This window comes from Diadema antillarum, unplaced genomic scaffold (genome assembly GCF_040938485.1).
Source record: "Diadema antillarum isolate AM-2024a unplaced genomic scaffold, OU_Dant_1.0 seq00001037_RagTag, whole genome shotgun sequence".
Lineage (NCBI taxonomy): Eukaryota > Metazoa > Echinodermata > Echinoidea > Diadematoida > Diadematidae > Diadema > Diadema antillarum.
This window is the reverse complement of record NW_027271869.1, coordinates 238,826-262,423: the sequence shown is the minus strand read 5'-3', so window position 1 is coordinate 262,423 and position 23,598 is coordinate 238,826. Positions and strand designations below refer to the sequence as shown.

At 37.8% G+C, this 23,598-nt stretch overlaps 1 protein-coding gene across 1 annotated transcript in view; it reads left to right on the top strand.

Moving 5' to 3' along the window:
- The window catches only part of LOC139742921 (CCR4-NOT transcription complex subunit 6-like), a 31,769-nt gene extending 8,323 nt beyond the window's left edge, over positions 1-23,446 (top strand). Inside the window, exons 3-10 of the mRNA XM_071653429.1 lie at positions 951-1,137; positions 6,932-7,107; positions 7,578-7,646; positions 11,148-11,305; positions 13,699-13,853; positions 17,944-18,098; positions 19,233-19,496; positions 21,012-23,446. Of these exons, the coding sequence (XP_071509530.1) occupies positions 951-1,137; positions 6,932-7,107; positions 7,578-7,646; positions 11,148-11,305; positions 13,699-13,853; positions 17,944-18,098; positions 19,233-19,496; positions 21,012-21,442 (1,595 nt within the window). The 3' untranslated portion in view covers positions 21,443-23,446. The remainder of the gene's footprint in view (positions 1-950; positions 1,138-6,931; positions 7,108-7,577; positions 7,647-11,147; positions 11,306-13,698; positions 13,854-17,943; positions 18,099-19,232; positions 19,497-21,011) is intronic.
- Positions 23,447-23,598: the final 152 nt, after the last annotated feature.

The following is a 23,598-nucleotide window of genomic DNA, read 5'->3' as shown; positions in this document are numbered from 1 at the left end:
TACAACCTGTGATCGTGTCAAATGACACCTTGTGTTGTGGTTACTGTATGTTGTAGGGTTGACCGTCACAAGTCTGTATCAAAGCTCAAGACTTCTAACAGGCCATGTGAATTTGGATGTAATTAACTGTCTATACATCAGATATTTGTAGACTCGTTTGATGGTCATCATTTATTGCAAAGGGATGAACAGGTTCAGCACAGTTCATTGGCAAGACACACTAAAATCACCTACATACGTACATTACACTTGTTTTGGCAACCAAGTGCCACAGTTTGGCTTGTAGACTTGTACAGAAAGTACAGGTGTACTGATATTTGTGTAAAATTCTTGCCCAGTTGCCTTTCAGTGTAAACTTTGAACAACAACAACAACAACAACAACAGCAACAAATGGTAACCCCACAACATAGAATGATTTTTGTAAAATTTGGATGTAGAAAAGATCAGCTGTTATGTGATCAAATTTTAATAGAGTAAGAAACTAATGGGTGGATAAAGTTTTTTTCCAGCATTAATTGAATGCATTTGCAGGGGCTGTAATCAAAGTAATTTATTCCATATACTGTAAACATTAGCTCATACATTTGCATTGAATTTTAGCTTGGGGAAAGTTCAGTCTTCAGTGAAATATGTACAGGAAAATGATCATTGATTTATGCAGACAAATAGCCTAGGGAATGGCTTTAGCTATAAAGGCCAGGGGTCAGCAGTCAGTGTACTGACTTAGATAGAATGCTTGATTCTCGATAGCTTATTTGATCTTTGTTTCCTTTAAGTTTTGATATCTACTGGGTACATGTACTGTAGTTTTGAACAATTGAGTTTACTGCAAGTCTTACCATTGTGAGTGACTTTATACTTCAAAGCGCTTTGCTAGCTGTAACTATACGAAGAGAAATATGGGCTGATTAAAAAGCATTAATGATTGACATTATCATTTCTCTGTAGGTACTATCCGCAATATCAGTCCCCAGCTATGGAAACTGAACCACCTCACTCAGCTATACATGACTGACAATCAGCTGACCCGAGTGCCTGCGGATATCTGCCAGCTGACCCACCTCATCAAGCTTGACCTGTCTTACAACAAGCTGCGCAGCCTGCCTGTGGAGCTAGGGGACCTGATATCTCTCAGGTATGGCAATTCTACCAATTAATGTGCAGGGAAAAGCTCCTTTTGTGCTGTGTCGTGGCACTTTTCAAGAAAATGTAAACACATGAAACATATTTACACAAACAGGTGGAATTTTGAAGTTAACAGGACCTTTCAGGCTTCAACAAAATGCAAACAAACAAATGAAACACATATACGAACAGGTGGAATTTCAAAGCTAATAGGACCCTTTCAGGCTTCAATAAAATGTAAACAATGTGTGTAAACACATATAAACAATCAAACAGGTGGAATTTTGAAGTTAACAGGACCCTTTCAGGCCTCCACAAAATGTAACAAACAAATGAAACACAAGTACACAAACAGGTGGAATTTTAAAGTTAATAAGACCCTTTCAGGCGTCAATCAAATGTAAACAAATACATGTAAACACATGTAAACAATCAAACAGGCATAATCTCAATGTTAACATGACCCATTCAGTCTTCAACAGAATTAAAATATACATGTGAAACACATACAATGTATATAAACAAACAAATAGATGCATTTTTGAAGTTAACTGGACGCTCAGGAAAAAAAAAAACTCATATGATATTCATCCAGTGAATAAATATTCTCTTTCTCTGTGTAGGGTATTTACAATTGTACTAGTAATAGCCCTTTTTACTTGGTGTTTACAGTCTCTGTCGTGGTAGAATTCATAGACTGCATATAGTCGAAAGTTTTCAGACTTTTGATTTGGAAATATTTACCTGTACTGTGAGGATGAAAGTTTCACTTGTTTGGAATTCCACTTGACTTTCAGTGCACTTCAGATCATAACAAAACACACCAAATGACAGGGCACTTTATAGCATTTATCTATTTTCCTCATATTCTTGATACTGTGATTCTCATATCACCCTCTCGGAGAACTTCACCCATCCTACAAATGTACTTTTGTATTGCATTCAAGAAATTAAAAATATGCGAAACAATTCATGGCTTACTGCGTTGATCATACTACTGTATTTTCTCTGGGTGTCACTCTTGAAATGCCTCCACCACAAAGTGGCGCCGGAGGCATTATTCAACAATAAATATAATTGTATTATGTAATTTTGATAGATTATGATACTGGGAACAAGACTGTTCTTTGGTAAATGTCCTCCCCCATTCTTTCAGTTCAGTCCAGTTCTTATGTGATATATCTAGACAGTATGTATACAGTGTACAGTTGTTGTCATGCATGTATGTATGAAGAAGTCTTCTACACTTTTTTTCCCCTTGTTGATTTAGATTATATCAACCTCTCTCACATTCTCTCTCCCTCCCCATCTTTTGTTCCTTACCTACATAAAACTCTTGAAAAAAGCCTATCACCTCAGGCTGCTTGTGAACTGCATTTCACAAGTCATCGTCTGCAGTAGGCCTGATTTCCCTCTTTTACATTGTACTGTCTGATCTGATTGATACAATAGAAATTAGTCTGCTGGCCCTGATGGGGCATGTAAGGAGAAATCTAGAGAAGATTAATATTGCATAATGTTGCAATACAGTAAAAACCAATAACAAAGCAAGAACCGTGAATTCATTTTTGATGATGTGTGGGTGAGAGGTTCTTAGCTTGCACAGCAGGTATTACAGCTGTGTGTGCTGTAAAGCGAGGAATGTTCACATGCATTTTTTGCAAATTTTGCGAGAGACAAAATTTGTGGAATTAAAAAGTTTGCTAAAGTTTTTGTCTACACTTTATGCATTGAATGCCAGTGGCAAGTATTGAACATTTCATGCTGCAAAAAAGGCCATCGGCTCCAATTCAAGAAAATTTCATGCTGTGAATATATCATATTTCAAAGTGTGTCTTTACCCTCCTTTGTGCTACTCTCGTGGGGCAAATTTGTGAAAGTGTGAATATGCTGGTATTGCCTTTGGCAGCTGGCCAACATCACTGTTTACATACCCTGGGGGTTTGTAATCAGATCAAATTTCAGGATGCGGCTGTATTCTTTTGCATGTTCATGTACATGGGTGCATTACATTACCTGTATGAAACATTGTATTCATATTGCATTGAGTGATATGAAAAGATAAAAACAAATACTGTACGAGCTGAAATTTTCACGAATTGCTGCTTGGAGGACATTTTCGCGTGTTGTTAATATCGCGGTTGCGATGATCAAACTGCACTTTTAATAGCTATTCGCGCATTGTTATTTTCGCGTGTTGTTATTTTCGCGGTTCAAAGGCAATTCGCGAAATTCGCGAAAATAAAACCACCACGAAAATTTCAGCTCGTAGAGTAGTACATTTTGTGGCATAGATTCGAACATGTGTTAAAGACACGATTTCATTGAGTTAAACTGCTTGAGCTGTGCACTGTAGGCTGTAATTTCAGGACTCATCATTATGCTTCCATTACGTTGTACATCAAGAACTGTTGTAGAATTGTATTTCAAAGGTCTTAATGTTGAATGCTTGGCACAGTCTCAACCAGCAAGCTCAGTGCTAATGTCAGGGAAAACTTGATGGACACTGACACACTGTGTCAGTATGAATCATGGATGCGTGTCCTTTGTACAGATCTATGTACATGATGTTCATGTTTTTTAATTATTCTCAGTGTAGTGTTATGTTGTTAGTGTTACAGTGTGGATAAAAAATGGTAAATAACAATGCTTACATTGCAAGTTGTTATGTTGAATTTCATTATCATCAGTTATCCCAGTTATTTTTTCTCATTCTTTTCCCATTGGTTATTTTGTCTTGATGGATTTTTATATTTGTGTGGTTGCACAAATCATAATATCATACCGCTGTCTCCACAACATTATATTCCTTTTGACAAGATATTGGTAATGGATGTATGGGTGTCTTATAGAGCTCCACATTATGTCGTGAGAATTGTTTATCTGTGGGGTGGGAACTTGAAGACATACACACATATAATGTGAGAATAAATGTGAAAGCAAGGCTTGGCAAGGAAGCAAGAATTACCTTTGTTTGCACCTACTGGAGTGGAAGTCATTGTGTTTATGCCATTATGCACAGATTCAACAATGTTGAAAAAATGAACTTTGCTCCCTGCATGCAGGTGGCCTTTGATGCAATATGGGGGTTCCCTGTAGTCAACATGTGTTTTTTTTTCCCCCTGTCTTCAGTGGTACAAAAATAAGTGTCATAGTCAGACATCTTGTTTGCATTCTGTGTCATAATTTGTACACCTCGTTATTCTTTATCGCGAGTAAATTCTTTTGTATGACTACTAACTGACTGCAAGCTTATAGTGCCCAACTTATGCTTTAAATAAAGTGGTGTGTGTATCTTTGCAGCAATTACTGTAGGTATCATTTTTTTTCTTTTGATATCAAGAACTATCTATTTTATAACTATGATCTATATTGTTTGCTTCTGCACTCACCATTTTATTTTGACCTCTGTTTCAATTTTGTTGTCATTTTGCATGCCTCTAGTTTTTGAAGTTTTAATTGCATTGTGGGGCATATTTCATTTTGATTTGACAAGATTTGGTCCCTCCATTGTTACCTGGATAATGCTTCATTTGAAAAATAAGCATTTAGCCATGTTTACAATTGTAAGTCTACCAGTTTACATTGTTCAATGGCTATTACAACACTGTGGAAGGCACATGTACAACATTGTAGTTGTACAGGCAGATTCACATTTGATAGTTCCCACTCACTAGAAATCTTATTAAAGTCAGTATTTAATGTGTGCACTTCATTGTTGAAAAAACAAATATCAGAGTATGTAACTGGTCTACAAAGGTTTAGGGTGGAACTTTGTCTATTTACAGTTTTCAATGTAATAAAGAGTAACCTTTAGTCAAAGTGTCAGGAATGATGTTTAATCAGTAGCAGTATAGTACTGATACAGTAGACTCTGTGGGATTTCTTTCACAGAAGGCATGTCTTTATGAATATTGCACTTATTTTTATTTCAGTAAAGGATCAAGAAAATAAAACCAAATGGAAAAATAATGATGGTGTGGTTCCAGATTTAGAGTGTTTTGAGCAATAGAACCTCTCCCTTTTCGTAGTGGATGGGGTGGGGAGGGTTTGGACGAGTCTGCAGTCAGTTCTTCTGAATGTATTTCGTACTGTAGGCCTTTTCAAGACTTTACATTGCCAAACATCAGGAATGTAGGAGGTGTGGGCTTGGATGAATAATTGTTCACTTATGGCTGACTCAGGCTTCCTATTGAACAAGTCATGGAACTACATCTGTTTTCCCATAAATGCAAGTTCTCTTAATTTCCTCTGAATGTCAGCTGAGTTTGGAGGGCGGTACCGTCTTTTTAAATATGTTTTTTTTTCCCCCTTTATCTTATATTACAGTCATAACTGTCAATATAGCATGTAGAACCGAAAATCAATCTTGACTTTTCGAGTGCTTTCTTCATATTTTCAAGGCGTCATGCAGCTGTCTGTGGATGATTTGATGTTATTTGTACAACATAGTTTGGAAATTCCAGAATAGGATTGGCACATTGTGATATTAAAACTATTGAGAGAATATTTATAGCTTCAAACACCAATTGTCTCTTTGTGAGATTCATTTGCAATGAGCTGTAAATAAATGCTGATACCATTTGATAGACATTTGCTCATTGATGGTGAAGTAAAGCATTTGGAAAACTTAAAGCAAATAAGAACAAAAGTGACAGTTGATGATAAGTCTGCTGAGTGAAAAGTCATGATTCTAAAAATGATTCAAAAAAGCAAAATGATGCAAAAAAGAAAAAATGATGCACTTACTCATTTTTTTTTCTTTGTGCTTGTAAGTCATATCTATTGATGTACACATGTAACATTATTCTCATGCATTCTCATGTTTTAATAGTGTTCTTGTACTTTTAATGATGCCATTAAGCAATAAATGTGAGACTAAAAAATTCAAATATGTGTAGGAAGATTACATGTAGATGTTTGATTTACTTAGAACTTATAAAGACGAGATTGTGAATTTCTTTCATTCTGATAATTTTCTGAAAATGCACGTACACTGTACAATGTACATGTATGGATAACAGATTTGCCAGTCTTTTTCCAAATGTACAGTATCATAAGTATGCAATGTATGTATAGGTAAATATGTATACCAGATAAGACATGTACCTGTAGGTACATGTAAGTAGTAACAATGAGTTGTTCATACAACTGTATAATTGTACTTGTGCTGTTGAAATGCAAGCCTTCCTGTATGAAGTGGTGCTTAATTGCCAATGTACAGATCACGTGGAGCATTAACATACATGTAACTACTGTAAAACACAATATTTTTGCGGCATGAAATTTTCGCGAATTGGAGCTGACGCCCTTTTTCGCGGCATGAAATTTTCGTGAGTTGCCTCTAACATTCAATGTGTGCAGTGTAGACAAGAACTGTCATGTGCATTTTAATTTTGCGATTCTTGGCTCTCGCGAAATTTGCGAAATTGAAATGCACACGGACATTCCTCCTTTTACAGTACATATCCAGGTGCCACTGATTGACTATATTACAAACAGTGGCTAAATCTTGTTCTGGTCATATACAATTATACATGTCCATCAGTATAGAAAGCTCATGTAGCCAGCTCTGTATGATTTTCTACATTTGATCATGTGCACACATGAGAGATGTCATTCATTTTTATTCTCCACTCTTTTTTCAATGAGTTGACAATGTCCTATGTCTGCTCTTGTAAAGAGCATTTTATGTACTGTTCAGCATAGGTGGGTACTTATTTGAAAATGTTTCCTTTTTCTCTCACTCTGTCTTTCTCTTTCTCTTTCCTTTTCTTCATCGCTGCTTCTTCTATCATCCACAGGGAATTGTTTCTGAATAACAACCAGCTTCGGCTGTTGCCCTTTGAGTTGGGTCGGCTCTTCAACCTCCAGGTGTTGGGGCTCAATGGGAACCCGCTTGCGTCAGAGATCCTCGGGCTGTACAATGAGCCGAAGGGAATTCAGAAGCTTCTCTCCTACATGTTGGACCACATTCATCGTAAGCAGCTCTTTCTTTCATCCTATTTTCAATTATAAGGCTATCAAATACTATATCAAAATTGTGATGTTTGCAAACATATAAAAGCACATATGTTTCAATATTTCAGGGTTGAGCGACTTCTGAAATATTCAGAGTAAAAGGAAATATTTAATATAATATAGGTTTAAATTGACATGCAATTCAAACCTGAATCCCACAGTGCTTGGAACTGATGAAATATACAATGTTTCTGTCATTTTCCAATCAATTTATATCACTGAATTGTATAAGTGTACGTGCGTACCTCTATTGCATGGGGAAAAAATAACAAGATTGCAGGAAAATGCATGTACACTGTATACTTAACTGTATTTGAAATTTCTGCTCAGATATTAGTCTGTGTAATAATGTGCTTTGTACTTTATAGATTATTGAATTTTTGATATTAGATGTTTCATATAATTCTGGCTTCTGTGATTGAATTGCAGCGCCAGCCATTATGCCTCCAGCAAGACCATGGATTCACATATCTCATCCAAGCAGAGATAAGGCAGCAGGTAAGCCTTATATTAGGGTCCTGTAGCATAGTGCTGTATGTTTGAGTGGACAGTGCTTAAAGAGTACATTTCTCTGCCATTGCTGTCATAACAGGAAACGTTTGTTGGGTCAACATCACGTGAAATATGACTTCATTGGAATTTTTGTACAGCAACAAGAGGTTTTCCTGGCACTGTTATGTGCCATAATATTGCTTCAGAATCCAACAACCCTAATAGGAAGTATTTTCTCTCAAGGAAAATGATTTGTGATAACAAGTAATATGTTTTTTCGGTTCAACAGCTCATGAAGTATATCTTCAGGATAAGTTTCTGTGTAGTGACAAGCGGTTTCACTATCATTGTTACATTGTACTGCCATAAGAGTGGTTCAGGATACCGTAACTCAAACAGCAAGTCATCAAAACTCAAGTGAATGATACGTGGAAAATTATCTGTAGTTGGACTCTTATTATGTGTGATGAATGAAAGAGAATATGTGTATTTTGTTGTGTGTGTGTGTGTGTGTGTGTGTGTTGAACATTGCTTGCTTTGCCCTGAAGATGACAATGCCTGGAATTTGATTTACTTTGATTTGGCATAGGGAATTTCATAGCATTTTTGCAGCAATTCACTCTAATGTCAGATTGCATTCATAGTTGAAAGTATTAATATCTCTTCTCTGTTTTATAGCAATACTGTAAAAGTGGACATTTTCAGAGTGTGGAAATTTTCGTGCATTTCACGCAACTAGAAGTTAGCACAAAAAATAAAAGTGCTCACGCAAATATTTTTGCATTGCATATATATGTTCCAGTAGTAACTGCCCTGATTCCGCAGAATTGAAAACATGCGAAATTCATCCTACCCGGCCTAGCGTGAAAAATTACTTGCGAGAAATATCCACTTTTACAGTCTTAGCAGTCTTGATTATCTGGAAATGCGTGATGAAGTGGTTTTGTGTAGCAGCTTTGCTCTCTTGTAGTTGTTGATGGTCAAATGAGTGGCTAAAATAACAGGTAGCTAGACAAGTTCATTTTACTACACACCATGGGCATACTATTGGCTGTTCTAGTCCACCACAGCAAAAAGATCTATATGAAGTCAAACGATTTTCTTGGCTGACTGAAATGAGAGAATCTCTGAATTGATCTTCAAGGAGATGGATGTGGAGATTTTTATTTTGAATGCAATTTTATGGTGCATACTGCTCTGAAATGAATGAAATGGACTGTGCTTTGTAGGTGCTCCAGTTCTGCCATTCATACATACAATTTCCCATATAAGTGCTTCTGTCGAGGATATCCTGCCATTGATATCAAAGAAGAAAGTTAAAGAAAAAAAAGAGAGCAAAGATGCCTCTTTCATATGCTTTTTAGTAATTGTATGTCCAAGTTTGTTATTGCGTATTAATACAAATTTACAGGAATTGACAGTAATGCTCTAAATAGATGCACATATCGGTGCTTCTGAGGATTTTAAAACCGGCTACACAGCTGTCTCTTAGATGCAGAAAAGACCTACAGTATCTTTAAAATGTAGTATACATTTTGCATGAAGTGAGTGCATTAATGTTATGAGAAAAAGGAAGCCATAATGTATCTCTCTATCTCTGGTTCATCTCTCTATCACTGTACATATCTCTCTCTGGTTGTCTGTGGCTGGTTATTATCAAAACAACCATCTCATCATTGTGTCCTCTCCTCTTCAGTTGACAGACCTTTATAATGTACACCACTCAGAGTGTGGACAATGTCATGTTTGTAAGATTTTATCTTGTGTCGAATGAGTATGGTGCATTGTACCAGTATGTCTTGTCTTATATGTGGAAAGGAAGACATTACATGGCAGTTGACATACCTACAATATGTTCAGGAGATGTAAATTGTATTGAACATTAAAATGTGTGTGCAGATTCTCATGAGCATACACTGTATCTTCTTTGATAGCAAATGTTACAAATTCTAAATAATTTATGCTTAAAAATGTGTGTCTGGTCAGCCATTATTTACAAATTCATCAAGTTTCTTTTAAAAAAATCTGCTTTTTGCAGGGATTTAATCTGGTATTCACAACAGCTGTAGTGCACATGTACAAACTGTACATGTAAATAGAGTATTTTTGTTTGCTAGTTTGAGCCTTTGACCTTGTAAACTGCACAATTGTAGATTATACTGTACATCTGCCATTTTGCCGTTGTTGCTTTGTAGGTCTGTCTGTAGGTCTGTCTGTTTGTCTGTCTGTTTGCAAAATAATTCAAAAAATTGTCACAGTATTTGGATAAAACTTACAGGAACAGTTGATAATGACACAAGGATTAGATGATCAAAATCTTATTAGTGATCCAGACCACTGTCTAGTTCCAGGATTTTTAATTCGATATTTTTGAAGGATTCTTTATCATTGGCAATTAGGGCAATTTACGAGGGAGTTCAAGCTGCGCGTATGTGAGGTTTACTTACGTGCACTGAGCGCGCGCTCTAGGTGCTGCAGCAGAAAGCTGAGGTATGTAGACTCGACTCTGAGACACTAGAAAGGCTTCTTTATTTTTGGGAAGTAGGGCATTTTTCAGCATATTTGTATAGAGGTGGAAATGAGCTGCTTGGTGGAGGTCTGTACTCTCTGAGTGCTTTTCTGGTTATATTAATCAGATATATTTAGTTGATCATAAGTGATGGTTTACAATGTAGTGTATCTTGATACTCTGCAGAGTTGTCAAATTGTATAATGTATGTACAGTTATAGGTGTGGAGTGTATAATGTGTACATGCAAGCAGTGGCTTTCAGTGTTATTTCTTAATTGAGTTAGCAAAGCAGGGTAATCAATTCCTCAGATGAATGATATTTTATCAGCATGATCACAACACCAAATGATGTGAATTCTTACCTGGATGTGTGATTGTGTTTTTGATCTTTTGTTTTGATATTTTGAATTGCAATGTAAAGTTTCATTGCATGTTACCCTGAAGAAATTAATATCTTAACACAGTGAGCTCATATGAGATTGTTTTTGTTATATACATGTATTACTCTCAATCGCCTCTATGGGTTAATGATGTTGTACTAATTTCATTGAATCAGAACAAGAGTTTAATGGATTGCTTCACATTGCCCAAAGTACATTGTATGGCAGATGTGCAGTGCATTATGTGAAACAAAATCAAAGCTTCATGGACTACTGTTTATGCCAAAATTTTGCGAGATATGTATTTTCACAAATTTCGATAGTGAGGTGCTATTCGTGAATTGAAAGACAAAAAAATATTGACGCTGATCCCGATATGATTGTGACATGCACATACATACATTTTTTCTGTACAGTACTGTATTCCACGATCACAAATTTAACCACTTGTGAAAACATTGGGAAGTCCGATTCGCAAAACTTTAAACTTGCTAAATATATACATATGTATGGCGTATACAGTACTTCACATTGTCCAAAGTATTATGTGAAGCATATAGATAGTTTCCCATGAATTTAATTTTGTGCTCCTTTTCTCTTTTTTAATTCACCTGCAGCCATCTTCTCCGTGATGAGCTACAATGTGCTGTGTGACAAGTATGCCACCAAGCAGATCTACGCCTACTGCCCAACGTGGGCTCTTGAGTGGGAGTACCGACGGAAGGGAATCATGGACGAGATTCTCTCAGGCAGCTCAGACATCATCTGCCTCCAGGTGGGTGCAGACTCTTTCCTTACACCTCCTAGCCCAAGTTAGCCTCTAGGAGGCCCTACTTACCAAGAATGGAGTAATTAGTAATGAGGACACGGCAGGAAATTGAGCATGCTGCTATCAGACAATTGCACCAATCTGTGTCTGACAGTAAACTTTCCAATGGAAGCCTGATCTGCTTATAAAATCCTTATCGTATTTCCCCAGCTGTCTATACTGTTCAGTAGAGATGGATGGAAGTCCTTTCAAAGAGACTTGGAAATTGATGGATGTTGCAACTGACGGCAGCCGTGATAGTCAAAGACCAGTCCTAGGGTTCTTTTCATAAAGTCATGTCTTTTGTGTGCGTATTGATGTGATGTTGAGGTTGCACAGGGCAGTCAGTAATGGATGGTAGGTGCTGTAATTTTAATGGACTCACACTATTGTACAGGCATGGATATGTGGAGAGCTGAGAGAGCCAAGTTAGCTTATTAGGATCAATGCCATTGCATGGGTAGGTTGTCAGAAAAGTCTGGTTTTCCATGTCCTGAATACATGTATCTAGATGTATCATTATCAAGGATGTCACAGTGTGATGTTTGGTAAGCGTGGTGATTTGCTGTTGTTGTCAAAAAACATCTAGATGGTTGGCCTTTTCCCATGCTGCTGCTTCCTTTCAACGTTAGAGCTTTGAGTTTGCCAAATGTGGATTTTCTTTAATCATAGTGCTGATAACCAGCTTGACATGCAAAGGGCATTATGTCAATGATTGAACTTTGTGGTTAATTCAACTCATCTATTAGATTAAAGTGGTTAAAAAGTTTTGTGTCTTGAAGAAAAGATTCTTTCAATCACACGTAACAATAAAAACTCGACTGGTGGCAGCGCCATTTACTTTCAGAACAGTGAGCCGACAATGCTTTGTCGGTGCACAGTGCGAGCTCTATTAGATAATACATGAATAACACAGAGAACTACTTATATCCCTCTCGATACTACTATAGTTTTGTAGGTTATTTTAGTAAATGCTACGTGTTGGCAAAAGAAATATCAACTGTAAGCTCTAGAAATGCATTTCTATTGTAAAGTAAGAATATTTAGTCATGATAAAAAGGGGAATATTAGATGGATACTGCATACATGTAAATGTGCTGTACCCATGCCTGCTACACAGTAAATTCGCATTACTGGAAGTGCATGAGTTAACAGAGAAAATGTGACTCCGCATGTTGAGCACAGGCACATGAGATCATCTCATTTGTTTGCACGTAGCATACGGTCAATGTACGGACTCGACTGCTAGCGACTGATTGTGTACATTTATTATGCAATCCATGGTATTACAAAGCAAAGCTTCATCTTAACAGCATACCTTCTTACCGCTCCTTTTGAAATCCTCTTACATTCCAATTTGTAATGCATTGAACTGCACTGATGTTTTTACAAAGTTTTGACTTGTTTAGAAGGTGGGAGTATGATCCTTTCACTTTTTATTTGTCACAGTTTAAAAATGTATAACTTGTAGACATGATATCAATGCATTACACATATCCTTTGTGTGTTGTTTTCTTTGAGCCGATAGGTCAAACTGTGGGTGTCATTGATTTTTGCTGACATGGAAGTGAGTCGTTTTGTGAAGGATTGAATGAATGATATGAGAAACATTGTTAGGTGAAAATAATGAAAGTGGGGTGGGAGGAGAAAGACGAGGAGGAGGAGAAGTTCTTTGTTACATTCACTACCTCTTACAACGGTAGTCGTTTATTCCATTGTCATTGAACATGATTCTTTCATCCACACCCACGCAAGAATCTGTATGGCTGCAACTCAATTCAGACTGAATGTTGATTGTAGGTAACCTATGGGCGTCGGCGTTTGTTGAGAAGTGAAGGTTACTGATGACTGTGCTGAGGACAGATAATCATGATAAAGTAGTCAGTATTGTTCTTGCAATCAGCCATAATTCATGTGAATATGAATATATAAGAGGTTATTGATTGCGTACGTATGTGGCAGTATATGTGTGTACTCTGGTTTGTAATTTTATAGTATGTGTATGTGAATGTGTGTACACTTTTGTATATGTTTTCAAAGCATGCCAACATGATTGTATGCAAATATAAACATACAGTGCAATAGTGCACTAAATGTTTTACAGCAGGGGCATTATTTCCTTCCACATGATGGCATCACAGAATGGAGTACAGAGTTAACATGGAAGGAAGCAAAGTCTTAGGCAGTGTATGTGTATAATTGTGGATTGCACTTCAAGGTCATTTTGTGTTTTGTAATTTAGAATAATCAGTAAATACACTGCCCACACCATCTACATATTATGCACTTGGAATTAGAAGTGTCGAGGATGGACAGAACTTCTCACGCTCTTCGACCAATTCTCTTCTTATGACCAATAGGAAGTCGAAACAGAGCAGTATTATAGCTTCTTCAGTCCAACCCTCAAGCAGCAAGGCTATGACAGTGTGTTCAGCCCCAAGTCGAGGGCGAAGACCATGTCCGAGGAAGATAGGAAGTACGTCGATGGCTGCGCCATCTTCTTCAGGACCAGCAAGTAAGTTGGAAAACAGAGAAAAATGATAAATACTTACTCCAGGCTGCTACTTTTATTTTTGACCATTTTTTACAGTATCTTATTTTCTTCCCAGATTTCCTTATGTGCATGTTCATGAGTTCTTTTTTTTTTAAGTGCATGAATCTTTCTGTGCTGCAGTAGATTTTCATGAGGAAAAATTATAATGAAATGCATGATTAACAGGGATGTCAGTTTTCCGGCAATAGCCAGAATTCTGGCTTTTTCATATTTTGGTGTCCAATTTCCGGCTTCGTGATATTATTTCCGTCTGTGTGGGAAAGCCGGAAAACACGAGAAAGAAAGAAAGAAAGAAAGAAAGAAAAACGAAAAAATATCATCTAAACTTACGGGACATTCACTTTCACGATTTCCGTAGTATGTTTCGCATATACTTGGGCATGAGAATATCACAAAACAACTGTCATGCAAAACTAGCGCGATGTTGCTGCTGCTAGCTGGGACATGCAACACGTGCGATGATAGCGATCGAACAGTGTGTGGGGCAATTCCACGGTAACTCGCGTTACAAATAATGGGTACATTTTTGGGATAATGTGCCAATATCTTTGTAATTGGTAGGATCTACATGTTACTTTTTTCATCATGGGTTAAGTAGACATACACCAACTAAATGAATCCAAAAAGAAAAATAAAGGACAAACATGTTGGGATTCTTGAATCATTTAATTTCGGTAACTCGCGTTACACAAAAAGGACATGGCCAATTCTATGAAGACCTCTTTTTGGAAAGTCTCCTCATACTAGACAATCTTGATAAAAGTTTTCCTACCTTGAATTGATAGTGGGTTAGGACTCATAAATTAACAATATCAAAGTTGAGTAACAATGACCTGGAAAAATGTAGGGAGCCTTTATGTCGGTAACTCGCGTTACGGTAACTCGCGTTACATTATGTCCACTAACACAGGGTGACACAAATTGATGACATACAATTATTCTGATGGCACTGAATCTTGTGTTGAATATTCTGAGAGATGCTTATTTGTGTAGATAGTAAAACGGATAAATGTTAAACAAATATTTTACTAATAAACCCAATAGAAGAGTGTGTTTAAGACTAATAAGAGCTTCACTCCTCATAGAGACCTTGAATATGTTTGAATATATACTAGATGATTTAGGTGTATTATTACATTGTAAGTTTCAGAGTGTAAAGATGAAAAATGTTGAAAGTCTTTTTAAAACAAAACATAAAAGTATCAAACCCTATACAAGTTTACGAAACAGCTTACAATCTTGCAAAAATTCAAATCCTATCTTTGTGAGGAGCGAAAACTAGTACATTTCTTTGCAACTGATTGACAAAAAGACCAGTTCGTAATTCCACTTTGTGCATGAACAAAAAAAGATCATTTGTACCAACAGGCATTTTGGTTTGTAAATTCACTGAGATAAGCATCTGTGATGCGATGATTATTCATGCGATCCTTATCTAAATGATGCTTGCCAGCACATCCACCTGACAGCAAGAATGGTATTTTGCAATATAAACGGAAATAAGCTGTTACTGCATTCAATACAAAACAATGAAATGGATGCCTGCTGAATTATAAACTGATGTGAGTATTCTGATCCCCTGATCTAAATGCAAGTTCATTCTTTTTTTGAACAGAAGTTCCATGAATTGTTATGTCATGCAAGCTTATGCATTATGCTGCTTTGAAAACAAGTGAAGTGCCGAACCAACTGAGAAAAAAGAAAGGTCATTTGTACCAATGTGTACATGAGCTACAGTGTATACGAACTGGCTTATTACCCTACATCGACGTAAATAAGAACTGAATTTATCAGTGTTTTAGTAGTAGCCATGATAAAAAAGTCATGGGCATATATACTCAAGCAGTATTCAAACTTACGACCTCCTGATCACCGGACAGGCGTCATTTCCACTAGACCACCGTACTTTCGCCCGACAGCAAGTGCTGGTTCTAATCCTTATAACATGCAGTGGGTACTGCGTAATTATTCAAATTCATGAAATTCTTCCGTTGAGATGTTTTCATTGCAACTGATTGACAAATTGCCCTACATCAACGTTAATAAGCTCACTAAATTGATCAGTGTTTTATTAATTAAGTAGCCATGATAAGAAATCATGGGTATACATACTCGAGCAGGATTCGAACCCACAACCTCCTGATCTCCGGACAGGTGTCATCTTCAGTAGACCACCGAACAAGGATTAGAACCAACACTTGCTGTGCTTTATAGCATTCTGTGATAAAAATTCTGTAATACTGATGCAGGAAATTCAAAAGATAAATTCAATGGTCTCATTCACTGCTGGATACATGTACACATGCAGTGAAAGCCAGGCTAGACTCTTCAATGTGGCATGTGATCAGTGGCCTTGATGCTAATCACAGTTTATTAGGCTGCCCTCCTTTGTTTCAGTCCAGCATAGTGTGTATAGCACTGCATTTGATTGTTTTCACCACAATCTAGCTCAATTAAGTGCTAAAATTTGCTTATGTTGGGGGAAACTTGTGTTTATAGTTGGTAACTCGCGTTACACGCCGGTAACTCGCGTTACATGGTAACTCGCGTTACACTTTTCATTGACATTTTTTAATGTGATAACAGTGTTTATTCAAGTCAACATCCTGTGTACTGTATCAGGGTGTGATGAATTTAGAAAATTATGATTCCCAACAAATTACCTCCACTGCTTCCTTCAGAATGAAAAATATTTCTTGTTTCGGTAACTCGCGTTACATGGCTCAAGGGCTGAACTTTCACGTGGTGATTAGAATTTTTTGAAGGTGGCATAAAAATTTCCTCATGGGAGACTGAAGTAGAACCAATTTGCTTCTTTAAAATAAATTAATTGAAGTGCTAGCAGAATTTTTCTCTTAAAAAAAATTACATCAAGTTAAGCATGCATTTTAGCAATTTGGATGACTGAAAAATTGTCTTCAACATTTGTAGCTGTTTCTCGGGAAATATTTGACCGATTGATATAATTCTTTGAGTTTCTTTAACTTCAATATATGGGTAATACATAATGAGTAATTCTTTTGCAATATGATAAAGTTGAAATTTTAGTGCCATGTCCACATTCCCATGGAATTGCCCTGTGGTGTTTCTATGCGATGTACTATGTGCGGTTGCGGTGCATGAATCATACTGTGCTCTCGCTATAGCTACAGCGCTGAGACGGTGTGGTGAGTCGATTGAGTCAGCTGAACGAAGCAAAACTACGGATTTTACGGCACTAGGACTTCTTTATTTTTGCTACAAATTCCTTTTTTTTTCTAGAATACGACCACATTATTGTCTGGAAAGCGTTATACCAGCACGTGCGATCGCGATCGAACAAAGTGTGGTGTTTCTAGGCTATATAGTGCGGTGCATGGATCATGCTGCGCTCTCGCTATAGCTACAGCGCTGAGAGAGTATGGTGAGTCGATCGAGTCAGCTGAACGAAGCAAAACTACGGAGTTTACGGCACTAGGACTTCTTTATTTTTGCTACAAATTCATTTCTCTGGATTAGATTTGAGGGAAGAAGAGCCCTAAGAAATGCTCAGATTGCACCAGAGAGCATCTAAGAACCCCAGAGCTTCCAGGGCCCTTGAGCGGGCCCTGGACCCCGGCCGAAGGGACTTCGCGCTCGTGATGTGCGCAAATTATCAATTTCGTTCACAAAAAAAAATTTCCGGCCCAAGAGCAATTTGCCACTGGTATCCCTGGATTAAGCAGTGATTTCAGCTTCTGCTTAAAAGTTGTATTTGCTACAGGAGTTTCTGTTGTAGTGCTAGGCTTGCTGCTCTTTGGGCACTCATATGTAGGAGTTACTGAGAAGCCAACAGATCGAAAGTCGTGCAGTTCTTCAAATTTCACTTTTGGAATTATTTTTTGTGTATCGTGGTAAGTTGTTCTTACTCTCTCATGATAGCCTGAACAATTCTAATGCTGATTGAGTGTGTGCTTGCTATCAAAGCACATGTGAATACTCAGTAACATTACATTTTGACCATTGATCAAGTACACCTGACCGCAGATAAAAGAAGAGAGTTATCAGTGACCCTGTTGTGATTGACCCTCAGGTTTGCGCTAGTCAAGGAGCACTTGGTGGAGTTTAACCAGCTGGCCATGGCCAATGCAGAGGGCTCAGAGGACATGCTTAACAGGGTAATGACCAAAGACAACATCGGGCTGGCCGTGCTCCTGGAGACACGTGAAGGATGCTATGAAGGCTCTGGTAAGGACAAGATGGATGGATGGATGGATGGATGGATAATTGGATGGATGGATGGATGGTTTGTTGAATGGTTAGATGGATAGATGAATGATGGATAGAGGGATAAATGGGTGGGTGGATAGATGGATGGATGGACAGATGAATGGATGGATGAATAGATGGATATTGAATGTATTGATGGATGGATGGATAAATACGTAGATGCATGAATGAATGGATGGATGATGGATGGATGAATGGATAAATGGGTGGATAGATGAATGAATGAATAATGGATGGATAAAATGATGGGGTAAATGAGTGGATGGATCGATAGATGGATGGGTGGAGGAATATATGAATGTATGTATAGATGGATGGATGGATGGAAGGATGATGGATAGATGGATGAATGATGGATGGATAAATAGAAGGACAAATGGATGATTAGATAGATGGATAGATACAGATGGATAATGGATAATGATGGATAGATGGGTGAATGATGGTGGAGTATCTTGATGTATTCTCAGCAGTAATCAATCGTCATAGAGACTAAAGAGGAAGGCTATGTGTAGAACTGTGCCCTCTTTTGATTGAATGCCAGGAACAAATGCCAAAACTGTCACATTGTGGGTAGTGGTACTCTGGGACTCTGAACATTTTGCATGATCAAATGATCCTTCTGCAGGCTGACTCTCTTATCCCCCAGCCATCTTGTCATTTCCAAACGAGCCCCATGTTATGTGCACACTATTAACACAGAATCAGTGTCATGTTTATACATCCACATAGAATATACACGTGTAGCACCTGCTGTATTCTGCTGGACCTTACCAGAATATATTGCATAGATAACCTGTCTGTTATAGCTTTGTTGTGTAGAATATTATGTAAATCCTGTTTTTGTTTCTTTATAATATAAACTGCCTGGCCAATCACACAAGACAGTTGTTGTTAATGAAAATATCAAAGAAAGGGAAGCAAACAACAATAAAAACAATAATGAATTAATGACAAGCTGACAAGCCTGGAGCTCTACATTGAGATTGATCCTGCTGATAAATATAATATGTGCAAGTGTGTCTAGTGGTACTGAGGAGTTTTAGGATTCTCCAGTAATAGTCTTTTTTGGCCTGGTTATCTTGTGTCCAGCCTTCCATCAAGAAGCTGCCAACGCCAGGCAGCAGCTGCTGGTGGCCAACGTCCACATCCACTGGGACCCCGAGTTCAGCGACGTCAAGCTCATCCAGACGATGATGTTCATGAACGAGCTGAAGAAGATCATCGAGGAGGAGTCGGTGAGCTTCCGGCCAGGCGGCGGAGGCGGGGGCGGGGCCGGCGCCAGCAGCAGCCAGAGAGATTCAGGAACCATTCCACTCGTGCTGTGTGGGGATCTCAACTCCTTGCCTGACTCAGGTAAGTACTGCAGGAAAAAAAACATTCATGGTACCGGTATGTTCAAAAACACTCCTCTGACAAGAGTAAAGTTAAACATAGAGAACATGACAGATTTCATTAAAAGTGATAGCATTTTCTGAAATGACGTATGTGACCCTGCATCACAAAACAAACAAAAAGTCGCCAGACATGGATTTTTAGTTAAAGGCAGATTCTGAAAGAGCAGACTCTAAGCTTTAAAATGATGTATGCATCAATTGAAATGGACTCTCTGAACCTATCTAAATATTGGAAAGAAAGCATGCACTCTGGAAAAGTGTGAACCGAGAAAAGAGGCTCTGAAGTATAGGGTCTATCTGTCTATTCAAGCGCTTAGTCTTTACCAAACTGTGCTAGCTGTGAGATGAATGGGACAAAAAACAGGATGTAAACCACTGGGGCAACAACAATGAAGGGACATGCTCTAGTAACACACTCTGACCATGATTAATGCCAACTTTCAAAGCAGTAGCCTCATCCCTTCAAAAGTAATCAGACTTGAAAGTGAGGAGTGTGCAAAGCGTTATCAAAAAATGAAAAGGGGCCTCTGAGACATACCTGATCTCACTACTTTACAAAAATAGGAGTTGTAATAAACCAGCTGACAATGCATTTTCCCATTCATTTTATGATCCCAAACCTTAGAATAATGTAGAAGAAGGGTAGTTCTTTCAGAAAATATTAAAAAATCATTATTGACTTACACCTTTTTTGAGTACTCACGAAAAGTCAAGGGGTGCGACTTTTTGTTCGTTTTGTGATGCATGGTCACATATTTTCTAAAAACAGTGATACTAGTTGCAGTTAAATATGCAAGATTTCTGATTTCAAGATTCCTGAAGATTTCTGACTTTGTTGTGCAGTAGAGAATAAGACATTCTCCCTTAATTGAATTAATCTAGAGTTGTAATGAAGCAGCAGTAATTACTCTGTGAACCACCAAGGCTTGTAATTGCCAAATGTTTGACAAAAATCATTGTAAGATTTTTTTTTTCCTCTGCATACAAATTCTACAAAAAGTTACTTTCACTACAAAGGATGACATGCATGTGCAACCCTTGTGTGTGGTGTAACAGATAAAATGAGAATTCTGATGACTAAATTGATCATTTTGGTGAAATCTGCGTGAGGTCCAAATGTAATTACATGTGCTTTTTTTTTTCTAAACAGCTTTTGTGATCACATGCCTTGATGAGGTTGTCAATGAAATTATTAGGTAGTGTTTGCACCTTCTTGCCAAACATATTGCAGTCGTCTTTGTGGTTTATTGCATTTTTCAATATGATGATATATTATAAATCCAGTCCAAATATATTGCTGGTGAATATGCAAAGCATTCAGCTGAAGCTTGATTATGATGTGCATGCTTATTGATATTGATTGTTGTGACGTTGCTTATGAAAACAAATATAGATGTGTCTTCTAGCTTGAACTGCAAATATGAAAGCGTGAATGTATATTCAACAAGACAAGTTTCATTCTGCCACCATGCAGGAGTTGTGGAGTACCTTGAGATGGGAAAAATCTCCGTCCGTCACCCAGACTTCAAGGATCTCAACTACAAGGTTCTGAGGAACTTCTCCTCCAATAGTGAGGCCAATGGCCACATCTCGCACTCGTTCCAGCTGAAGAGGGTGTACCAGAACAACCCGATGCGCTTCACCAATTACACCTTTGACTTCAAGGGCATCATAGACTACATCTTCTTCTCCAGGCAGGCCATGTCTGTCCTGGGCTTGCTCGGTCCGATGGACCACGAGTGGATCGACACGACCAAGGTCATGGGCTGCCCCAACGCCAGCATCCCTTCAGACCACTTCTCACTGCTCACAGAATTTGAGATGCCCCTCCCCACGTCCCCATCAACGCCCCCGTCGTCAGGTCTCTATCATCCGACGCCGAACTACCCCCTAGCAAGACGGTAGCAAGAGGCTCCGGGTATCTCAGGGTGGTCTCAATTTTTTTCTTGAAAGTCATTTGTATATGGACCTCGAGAATTTTAAAGAAAATTTACGAAGACAAAATGCAGGATTTTGTGTGTTTTTGTATCTACTTTGTAAATTATAGAAGAGTATTAAAGGTGAAATGAAGTTAAAGTGCTTTGAGCTTTTCTAGGAGAGAGAAATATGACACTTGTATAGACAGGTTAAATGTAAACTGTTGGCTTTTATGTGTGGATATAATCTTTTTTTCAATTCAAGACATACCTCATACATCAGATTCTGGTGAAATTGTTTGATGTGTTGTTTACAAATCACTCCTTTTTGTACATAGAAAGGTAAATCGTTGCAGTCCAGTCAATAGATCAATGTCAAACTTGTCTTGCAGTTGGGGGTGTTTTACTAGAATTGCTGTCCGCTATTTTTGCTATTATTAGAGTCTTGTTTCAGTGTGTGTATTTTTTCGTGAAGTGTTGGCAATGAGAAGTTTGAGAGCACTTTAGCTTCATTGAATTAGTTGTATGCAAATACACACAACCTGTGTTTCATCCACTGAGGCTCTGAGTTGCCCTGACTTTACCCCTGTCTTTTTGAAGGGGAAGTGCAGTTCTGAGCCCCAGTTTTTCTGTTTCTTTGTGAATTGAATCTCTATGTAATTCGTACTTTGTACAGTGTGTAAAATTGATGCTATTTTGCCAGAGAAACGTGAAAACACTAAGACCCCGATGCAACACTTGTTTCTTTTGTGCTCCGTGACAGTGTGGGTGTGTGCTCCCTATCGTTAGATTCTTGTCAATTTGAGAGGCTTGTTAACGACATGTTAATGAATATTCCCAATGGCATCGAGCCATATTATACTGAACTTTATTTGTGATTGAAAGGAGATCATTGGGCATTCAATTTCCAAGCATTGTGGTGTTTCTACAGCTATGTCACTTGAACTGCTCCAAGGAAAATGCGATGTTCACACTTTCTATGCATCAGTATCCCTGTATAACTAATATTGAATGTTGTGTGAATACAGCAGTAAAACAGTTGATGACATGGGGGAGGGGATGTAGTTTGTGGTTTTTTTTCTTTAATAAAACAGATTTCCACTGGATTCACAATAAACAGGATACATTTGTTGAACATGACAACTGTAATCATGAATGTAATTTCAAGAGGTGATGACACCATAATTTAAGTAAGTTAATCTTCAGTCCACCTGGCAGGTTTTGCTTTAAGCATCAGTTTGCTTGATGATATTATGGGACATGAGTACACACTGCACAAACACTTTGTATGAAATGTGAAAAGCTTCATGGCATTGTCAAAGTGTGTTTGTTTGTGTGTGCCACATGAAAACACATCTAAATCTCTTGGACCCAGTGAAACAAACACATCACTTTTAATACAGCATTCCTCAGCTCGCTTGCCATTTCGAGTGCAAAGAGAAGATAAGATACCCAGAAAGGATGAAAACAAAAAGGAGATGACTTCAGCTTTTATAACATGGGAGGCATGACTTAAAAATAAAACTATAAAATGTCCGACTCTGTGCACTGCATCTTTTGCCAGTTGATATATTTTGTGAAGTTGTATCCAGACTAATCCCCTTTGTGAAAAAAAAAAACCAAACGCACCAAAAAACCAGAAGTGCACTGGAAGAAACAGATCATAAATGAGGCAAAGATGGGTGACGTGTTCGGAATTTTTGTGCTGAGAATAAATCATTGTTATGTCACATCCTAAAGTTATGTGAGGAGTATTTTATGCTCTTTTTTTGTCTGATTAACAGATCTGTCCTTTTCTCTTCTGTATTATAAACTCTACCAAAGTCAGTCCAAATATGTCACAAGAGACGGGTCTAACAGATGCGTGTGTGTTCATGCATATCTTTGGAGGCTATCCCATCTAATGTGCACATTGATTAAGAGACCGACCACATAAATTGGGCAGCTGTATTCAGTCCAAGGGTAGGTTGAGATAAAGTGGAATAAATGTAAAAATGACCGATTCCAATTGCAATATCTTTAAGACCCTTTATATATCCTGTTCTTTCAGTTGTTCTTTCAATTTGCGGTTTTAAATTCTGCCCTCCCAAAAATTTAGTACAGTTAATTTGGTATGTCAAATGGCTCAAATGAGCAGGTGAACTT